At 45.4% G+C, this 9325-nt stretch overlaps 1 protein-coding gene across 2 annotated transcripts in view; it reads left to right on the top strand.

The window, feature by feature from the left end:
* The window catches only part of ACSM1 (acyl-CoA synthetase medium chain family member 1), a 50852-nt gene extending 43576 nt beyond the window's left edge, over positions 1-7276 (top strand). For both annotated transcript variants that reach the window (XM_023558812.2, XM_003418883.3), the window contains 4 exons: positions 1197-1324; positions 3161-3260; positions 4733-4852; positions 7107-7276. In XM_023558812.2, coding sequence (XP_023414580.1) covers positions 1197-1324; positions 3161-3260; positions 4733-4852; positions 7107-7193 — 435 coding nt within the window. In that variant the 3' untranslated portion in view covers positions 7194-7276. The remainder of the gene's footprint in view (positions 1-1196; positions 1325-3160; positions 3261-4732; positions 4853-7106) is intronic.
* Positions 7277-9325: the final 2049 nt, after the last annotated feature.

The following is a 9325-nucleotide window of genomic DNA, read 5'->3' on the forward strand; positions in this document are numbered from 1 at the left end:
ATTTCACTTGTTTTTTCAAGTCTTTGTTATAAGAGGGATCACCAGAAGCATCTGACTACTCCACCATCTTGGCCCCGCCTCCTTAGGCTTAATTCTCAGTAGCTCAAATTTAAGCTTGGATAAACAAGAAGATAATCCAGAGTAATACATGAAGAGATCAGTGGTTCTCAGCCTTACCTGTACATTATATAATGTTCTTGAAATGACAAAATTATAGAAATGGAGAACAGATTAGTCATTGCCAGGGGTTAGGGACAGGCATAGGAGGAGGAAGAAGAGGTCCTTGTTGTGATGGAACTGATCTGATATGGGCTGTAGTGCTGGATACACGAACCTACGTATGTGATAAATTTGCAAAGAACTAAACACGCACACAAATGAATACAAGCAAACCTGGGTAAATCTGAGTAAGTTTGGTGGATTTTATCAGTGTCGATATTCTTGTGCTAATACTGAACTATAACTTTGAAAGCTATTTCCATTGGGGGAAACTGGGTAACAGGTATACAGGATCCTTCTGTATTTTTTAAAATAATATTTCATTGTGTTTGCAGTGAAAGTTTGCCCAGCAAATTAGGTTCCCATTTAATAACTTATACACAATTCATTCAGTGACACTGGTTACATTTTACAAAGTGTGTCAACTTTCTCATTATTTCCATTCTGGTTGTTCTGTTTCCAGTAATCTAGTTTCCGCTGCCTCTGTATTATTTCTTACAACTAAATGTACATCTACAATTATTTTAATTAAAATAAAAAGCTTAATTTAAAAATACCAGTGACATACACAAAAATAACAGGATCAAATGAGATTGTGTTTTGGGAAGGAAATTCGTTCCATATATGTTTCTTAAGGCCACTCATGTATCAGGAGCTGTGTGAGCACTGAGCTTATGGAAGTGCATAAAAGAAACAGGGCTCCTGTTTTAACGGAAATTTTATTTTAGTGGAGGGCCACACAAAAGTGAGCTGTTTTTTTAAATTTTCATTAAAATTGGTTTAGTAACATCCACTGGTTGGACAATAATGTGTATTGAATGCTTACACATAAAGAAAATGGACTCGGAAAGATTACAAAACTTGCCCAAGTGCCAGATAGAGTCAGACAGGACTTGAATCCATATCTGAGCTCCAGGTCATTGCTCACCAGCTCTGCACTCACTGCCTTCAACAGAGGGGTGCTCTTCTCTTTGCAGAAAGACCCAGAAAATACAGCCCAAGTGGAGTGTGGGGACTTCTACAACACCGGGGACAGAGCGACTATTGATGAAGAGGGCTACTTCTGGTTCCTGGGGAGAAGTGATGATATCATCAATGCCTCTGGGTAGGTGTAGCTGATCCAGAGCCAGCAGGTGTCACCTTCACATGACTCATGGGATCTGGCTTGCCAGGTCATTGTTCCATGCATTAGTGAGGGAACCCTCAACCTAATTCCAGATAGAACCAGGTCTACAGGCCTACCCCCAGGGGATATCTATTTGTGCATCTCCCCCAAACTGTGTGTTCAGAAGAATCAATCAACTTAAGTTCAAGTGGGTTTGGAAGATGGAAATAAACTCATAGTAAGATATGCAATTTAAAGGGGTGATGGGATTAGGAAGGGGACATTTGCTTTGGTCCCCATTGGTTGGGGAGCTTATTTTATGCTTGTGCTCCTTGTGTGGGGCCCAAGATGTCACAGGAGAAACAATAATAGTTGTTGTCGTTAGGTGCCGTCAAGTCACTTCCAACTCGTAGCGACCGACCCTATATACAACAGAACGAAACACTGCCTGGTCCTGTGTCATCCTCACAATTGTTATGCTTGAGCCCATTGTTGCAGCCACTGTGTCAATCCATTTCATTGAGGGTCTTCCTCTTTTTCACTGACCCTCTACTTTACCAAGCATGATGTACTTCTCCAGGGACTGATTCCTCCTGATAACATGTCCAAAGTATTGAGATGTAGTCTCGCCATCTTTGCTTCTAAGGAGCATTCTGGTTGTACTTCTTCTAAGACAGATTTGTTCATTCTTTTGGCAGTTCATGGTATATTCAATATTATCCACCAATACCACAATTCAAAGGAGTCAATGCTTCTTTGGTTTTCATTAAGTACTTTATAAAGTACTTGGAGCCCTGGCGGTACAGTGGTTAAGAGCTCAGCTGCTAACCAAAAGGGTGGCAGTTTGAATATACCAACTACTCCTTGGAAACACTATGGGGCAGTTCTACTCTGTCCTATAGGGTCGACTCAACAGCAACAAGTTTGTTTTTTTTTTTGGTTTTATAGAGTACTTACGATGTGAAAGCACTCTCCTAAGAGCTTTATACTTATTAACTCACTTAACCCAGCCCTCAATGCTATGCTGTTGTTGTTGTTAGCTGCCATTGAGTCAACCCCAGACTCATGGAGACCCCATGTGTTACAGAATAGAACTGTTCCATAGAGTTTTCTTGACAGATTGCCACACTTTTCTTCCCCAGAGTCACTAGATGGGTTTGACCCATCAACCTTTGCATTAGCAGCTGATCATAAACTTCTTGCACCACCCAGGCTCCTTCAATGGTATGAGGCAGATACTATTTTTACCCCATTTTAGAATGAGGAAACTGAGTCACAGAGCAGTGAAGAAGGCTGCCTTAAGTCTCAAAGGTATCACATGGTGGAGTCGAGATTTTAACCAAGGTTATCTGGCTCTGAACCATGTCCCTAAAAAAAACACCCTACACTAAAAAGAGAGAGAGAGAGTTCTTGGATATTACAGGAAACTGAGTATTTTTTTTTTTTTTTTTAATTTCTAAAGCAAACATTCATGTATTGGAGAATAAGATGCCAAATTTACAGAAATGATTAAGATAAAATTTAAGGCTTCTGAGAAATTTCACTCTGGTGGAAGCTGCTTGAGCTAAGGACTCAGAGCATCACCCCCTCTGTCATCTGAGGCCTTGAGAGCCCCGGGGTGCACCTAAGCATTGGTGTTCCTTGACAAAGAGTGTCCAGATCTTCACTTTTTGGGTCCAAGACACAGGCAGATTATGAGTGTCAGGATAAGTATGCCAGTTATTCTCTGTGCCAAGGGAAGATGTGACCCTCCAAAGCAGATATTTGGGCAATGGGTCACCCCAATCCTGGCATCTGCCTCCGAACCCATGTAGGAAGGAAAAGCTGATCTTGCAGGTACCGAATTGGTCCGGCAGAGGTGGAGAATGCCCTGGCAGAGCACCCAGCAGTGGCTGAGTCAGCCGTGGTGAGCAGTCCGGATCCCATTCGAGGTGAGGTGAGTAGAGGACACAGGCAAGATCATGTCTGCGTGTGGGCACTGGGAAGCAGAAGCAGGAGAAACTTCAAGGCACTATCTAGCCACCTTGGTCCTACGGTGCAGAGGGCATAATTGATGTGTGTGTGGATTTACACTGTGTGGTAAGCAGGTGGCACTGCGCCTCATCTGTGGCACTGTAAGTAGTGACTATGAATGATGACCATGATGGTGATGATGATGACAGCTAATATTTAACGAGTACTTACCACGTGCCAACTCATTTAACCCTCACAACAACCCAATGAGTTGAAAACCCACTGCCGTCAGGTCGATTCTGACTTATACTGACCCTATAGGACAGAGTAGAACTGCTCGTTAGGGTTTCCAAGGAATGGCTGGTGGATTTGAACTGCTGACTTTATAGTTAGCAGCCAAGCTCTTTAACCACTGTGCCACCAGAGCTTCAATGAGTTAACGACTCTTATTATACCTTTTTATACATACGGAGCAGTCCCTGGGTGGGCACACAGTTGGCTATAAACGTAAGGTTGGCCCAGCTGCACTGCAAAAGAAAGGCTTGGCAACCTGCTTCCATAAAGATTACAGCTAAGAAGACACTATGGAGCAGTTCTACCCTGTAACACATGGGGTCGCCATGAGTCAGAATCAACTGGAAGGCAATGGGTTTGCCTTGGTTTTTATAGATGAGGAAACAGCCATAAAGAAGTTAAATAACTCACCTGGATCACACAGCTAATAAGCGATGAGGCCTGAATGGGAATCTAAGCAATCTGGCTCCACGGCGTGTATTTCTTCATTCAACAAGTATTTATTGAAAACCTACTATGTATCAGGCACTGTGCCATTAAATTGGGGATATCATTAACCATCATCATCAATTGCCAGTACTTATCACTCACAAGGTTCCATCCAGGGAACTGAACATACAATAACAGTAATAATTATGATTATACTACTACCAATAACAATAGTAACAATGAATTTAAACTAGCCAGATGGTTCACACATATTATCGCTTGGGATATTTACAGATACCCAGTAAGGGATGAACTTTCATGGTCCCCGTTTCATAGACAAGGAAACTGAAGTTAAGAGAATGAAATAATTTTCCAACGACATAGATGGAATTGGAAGTAGTAGGATGTGAACCTGATCCTTCCCTTTTCCAAAGTCGCCATGCTCATATCAAGTATATGGCTCAAGCATCAACTTGCTTTTCCGTTCATTCGCTAAACATTACATTTTTGGTGTTGCAGTGGTTAAGCATTCAGCTGTTAACCAAAAGGTCTGAACCCACCAACCCCTCTGGGAGAGAAAGATGTGGCAGTCTGCTTCCCTAAAGACTTGGAAACCCTATAGGGCAGCTCTACTCTGTCCTATAGGGTCCCTATGGGTGGGAATGGGCTGGAAGGCAGTGGGTGGGGGTATAATTTATTGGTGCTCACCGTGACTTCGTTCCTGTGCTGCAGGTGGTGAAGGCGTTTATAGTCCTGACCCCACAGTTCCTGTCCAATGACCAGGGCCAGCTCACCAAGGAGCTGCAGCAGCACGTGAAGGTAGTGACAGCCCCGTATAAGTACCCAAGGAAGGTGAGTATGGCAGATGGATGGGGTCTGGTCCTCCTGGCTGGTTCCAGGGCTCAGCTCTCCCAAGTCCTCCTAGGTGGTTAGGGTAAGCCTAGGTAGACAACAGCACTGGCTTTTACCACTGCAGTAGAAGCAACTCAACTTACGGATGGGGTGCAGCTGACTTACTTGAATGAGAGCCTCTAGCCTGTGTCAGAAACCAAAAAGAAACTCACTGCTCGCAAGTTAACCGAAAGAAATAAATTAGACAAGTGTCCAAAGACATACATGCAAGAAGGTTATTTATAATCCTCCAAAATTTGAGAAAAAAAGTCCAAATCAGCAGCTGCCAAACTGTTAGCGTGATATATAGTAAGAAATACATTTTGTATTGAAACTCAACACATATATACATTAATATAACAAAGTTAATAAAATACTTATCCTTACAGCTTGCAATACATTCAGTATTTTCTATTCTACTTCATTTTTAAAAAATGCTGCTTGCAACCTACAAAATTCATTTTACAACTCACTAACGGGCTGCAGCCTACGGTTTGAAAATCACTGATCCAAAACAGAGAAGTGATTCAATTACTCATGGGATTAGCATGCGCTCCTCCTTTTCCTCCTGATGATGTAGTGGTTAAGTGCTCAGCTGCTAACCAAAAAAGTCGACAGTTTGAACCTACCAGTTGCTATCTGGGCGAAAGATGTGGCAGTCTGCTTCTGTAAAGATTATAGCCTTGGAAACCCTATGGGGCAGTTCTTCTCTGTCTTGAACGGTCACTATGAGTCAGAATCAAATTAAAGGCAATGGATTTGATTTTTTTATACTTAAAAATAATAATGATCAACAGTATATTATTAAGAGAAAAAAAGCAGAATATGGAATAGTTTATGTCGTACGATCCTATTTGCTTAAAAATAAAGTTTGAAAGGATACAGATGCCAAAGAGTTAACATTCTTTCTTTTGTAATACTTTGAGGCATTGTTTGAATTTTTACAATCTATACATATTATGGGGAAACCCTGGTGGTGTGGTGGTTAAGTGCTACGGCTGCTAACCAAAGGATCGGCAGTTCGAATCCGCCAGGCACTCCTTGAAAACTCTATGGGGCAGTTCTACTCTGTCCTATAGGGTCGCTATGAGTCAGAATCAACTCAACGGCACTGGGTTTGGTTTGGTTTTGGTATATATGGCTAACATTCATTGATCGCTTACTCTATGTGCCAGGCCCTATAGCAAATCTTCTACATGTAGTATTTAATCCTTGCCACAAGCTGTCTCTGGTATAACTATCCTGAAGACATGAAGTGAATGGCCTGAAATTACAGCTAATAAAAGGCAGAGCTGGAACTCAAACAACAAAGCTGATGCTTTGCATTTTAGGCTGTGCTGCCTCACAGCGTTCACATCGTAGCAACATCCAAGCCATTACAGCACAACAAGCCAGCAGACAAGTACTGCAGACATCAGCAGGATCACCCACGGTGCACAGGTTTCAGTGGAGCTTCCAGACTAAGTCAGAATAGGAAAACAAAGCCTGGCAATCTACTTCCAAAAGTTAGCTAATGAAAACCCTATGAGTCACGACAGAATATTTTCTGATATAGCATTGAAAGATGAGCCCCCTAGGTTGGAATGTACTCAGCATACATAGTGGCCCAATCAGTGGGCTTGGGCATACCAATGATCATGAAAATTGCACAGGACCGGGCAACGTTTCATTCTGTTGTCCTTGGATTCGTCACAAGTCGGAGCTGACTCAATGGCAACTAACAGCAACAACAATGCTCCCTCACAGAGACTAGATGATGCACGACATTAGGTGGGCTAGGTTATACTGTGGGTAACAAACAGCCCCAAAGTCTTAGTGCCCTAGAGCAATGAAAGTTTATTACCATGGGTCTTCTGGGAACTCTGCTCCACGTTCCCTCACCCTGGGACCAGAATAAAGCACAACCACCATATAGATACCTGCCAGGTGCTATGGTGACGGGAAGACAGGGTGGTCAGCCTCCCATCTGAAGAGTTCTAAACTCCTCTGCCTAGAGGTGACACACTTCACAGTTCTTTGATCAAAGCAAGTCAGGGGGCTACATCCACCCTCAGGGAGTCAGTAGGAGGACCTGAGATATCTGGTGAGCCCCATGGAGACAACCACATGGTGTCAGCCTGTCTGGGGTCTGTGCAGGTGACAAGTTGGGGAGTGGGAAACAGAAGGAAATGACAGCAGGACCCACACAGGTTGGATTTGCTTTCTTCTCATCCAGGTGGAGTTTGTCCCAGAGCTGCCCAAAACCATCACTGGCAAGATCAAACGGAAAGAACTTCGGGAAAAGGAGTTCGAGCTGATGTAATTGACAATCAACAGGCCCACTGAGTAAACGTGGGCACACCCCTGGCTGCCTCAGTTACCCCAGTATGGTGGGGGTGGAGATGTGTTGAGTTGATTTCAAAGGGGATCATGAACACCTAGATTCCTGCATTTTCCTCTTTGAAGTTAAATTCAGTCACTACCTGTCCTCCCACTGCTCTGTCCCTTTGGGGTTGGCTAGATGAGCACTGGGACTGGGGCTGAGGGGTAATAAAATGTCACCATCAAAGTCAACAGCACCCCTGTTTTGTGGGCTTGCTCTCTGCCTGGGCCTGTGCTAAGTGCTTCTCACAACTTCCTCTGTGATTCTCCCCAACTCCAGTCCAAGATATCCAAAGGCAGATGGATTCTCCTTCTTGGCCCCATGCGCCCATTCTCATGGCCAAGGACACTGAGGCTCAGAGAGAAATTCCGTGGGGCCCCAGGCTCCGGCCCTGCTGGGCTCCTCCTGGGCCCCACAGGAGGGTGAGCCCAGAGGTGGCCCAGGAGGGATGTCTGGAGGCTTGGCCTTTGCTTATTGGCTGCACGTGATGGCCAGATAGCCCAGCACCTGCCACCATCCAGTGGGTCTGTCACCTTTGTGCCTGAAAGTAACACTGCTGCTGAAGCCACCCCAGCTCCTGGCCATCAAGGTGAGTGAGGGACCAGGGCTCTCTGGGAATCCAAGAGCCCCAAGAACTCCCCCAGTCTTCCCCAGGTGTGCTGCCCACTCACCCCTAACCAGGGCCCCAGAAGCCCCCTGCCTCAGATTTCCCTAGAGATCTCCCCCATGCAACCCCTCCGCAGGGATCCAAGACTCCCCCAACACTCCCACCAACCCCCAGCTACTCACCCCACCCCGGTGACACAGAGTCCTACAGACTCCCCAGTCTTCCCCAGGGACACCTTTCGCAGGAAGCCGGTACCCCCTCAGCCCTTCCCCAGGGTCCCAAAGACCTTACTAGACACCCCTCTCACTCACTATAACCCTCTGCAGCCACACCTGGCTAGAGGGCCTATGAACTGATCCTTCACTCCCTCCATCCTTGGGGCATGTGGTGGGACCATCAGGAGGACACTAGAGGCTGAGGGAGCAGGGGCAGAAGGGCCCAGCCCCGCCTGAGGAAGGAGGATGGACTACTGTCTCCTCTTACCCACCCTGGTGGTGGCCCTCGAAGATGTCCCCTCTGTGGCTGTGTGTTCCTGGGGTGTGTGCACACACACATACACACACTCATTGGGAAGTGTACAGACACAATAAGCTTGGAGATGGACAGATAAGGACCATCCAGACCCAGCCAGGCAAACGGGTATAGGCTCATGGACAGGCTCACAGGGCCCCACACTGCAGACACAGACAGAGACATTGTGGGCAGCACACGCACACACAGACACACACTCAGAGTCATGCAAGATGGCCCCCAGGACAAAATGACATACGATGGACACACACACACACAGATCTACACTCAAAAACACTTAAAGGATCACAACACACACACTGATTGAAAACACAGACACATACAAACCCTCTAGATAGGACACATATGCCCAGATATACACTGTCTTTGGCTCGATTCTTTAGAGAAGCAAAACCAGTAACGCGTATAAATATATATATAGAGAGAGAGATTTAAATCAAGGCAATAGCTCACAACATGGTAGAGGCTACAACATCCCAAGTCTATGGATTGGAAAAGAGCCTTTTCCTGATTCACGTAGCTGCAGGGGCTGGCAAACCCAAGACAGGCAGGTCAGAGAGCAGGGCTCTTGCTCACAAGCCTGGAAGACTGATGAATTCCAAGATTGGCAGGCAAGACCATAGGTAAGCTGCTAGCTCAAGTCCCAAGAACGGGCGGTCAGATGAACAGGAGCCAGCTGCAGGATCCAGAACAAGCAAAAAGCCCCCAAGCCTTGCCAGAACGTCTGCTTATAGTGGATGCAGCCACACACCTAAGGAAACTCCCTTTCCATTGGCTGGCTACTCACAGCAGATCCCATCATAGGGGTGGTCACATATCAAATCTCAACAGGGAAGTGACCACAACATTATACAACTGCCAAAACACTGAAAATCCTGGCCAGTGAAGTTGACACACAATCTTAACCATCATAGTCCACCCCTTCTCAATTTGG

Source organism: Loxodonta africana, chromosome 12 (assembly GCF_030014295.1).
Source record: "Loxodonta africana isolate mLoxAfr1 chromosome 12, mLoxAfr1.hap2, whole genome shotgun sequence".
In the NCBI taxonomy this organism is placed as follows: Eukaryota; Metazoa; Chordata; class Mammalia; order Proboscidea; family Elephantidae; genus Loxodonta; species Loxodonta africana.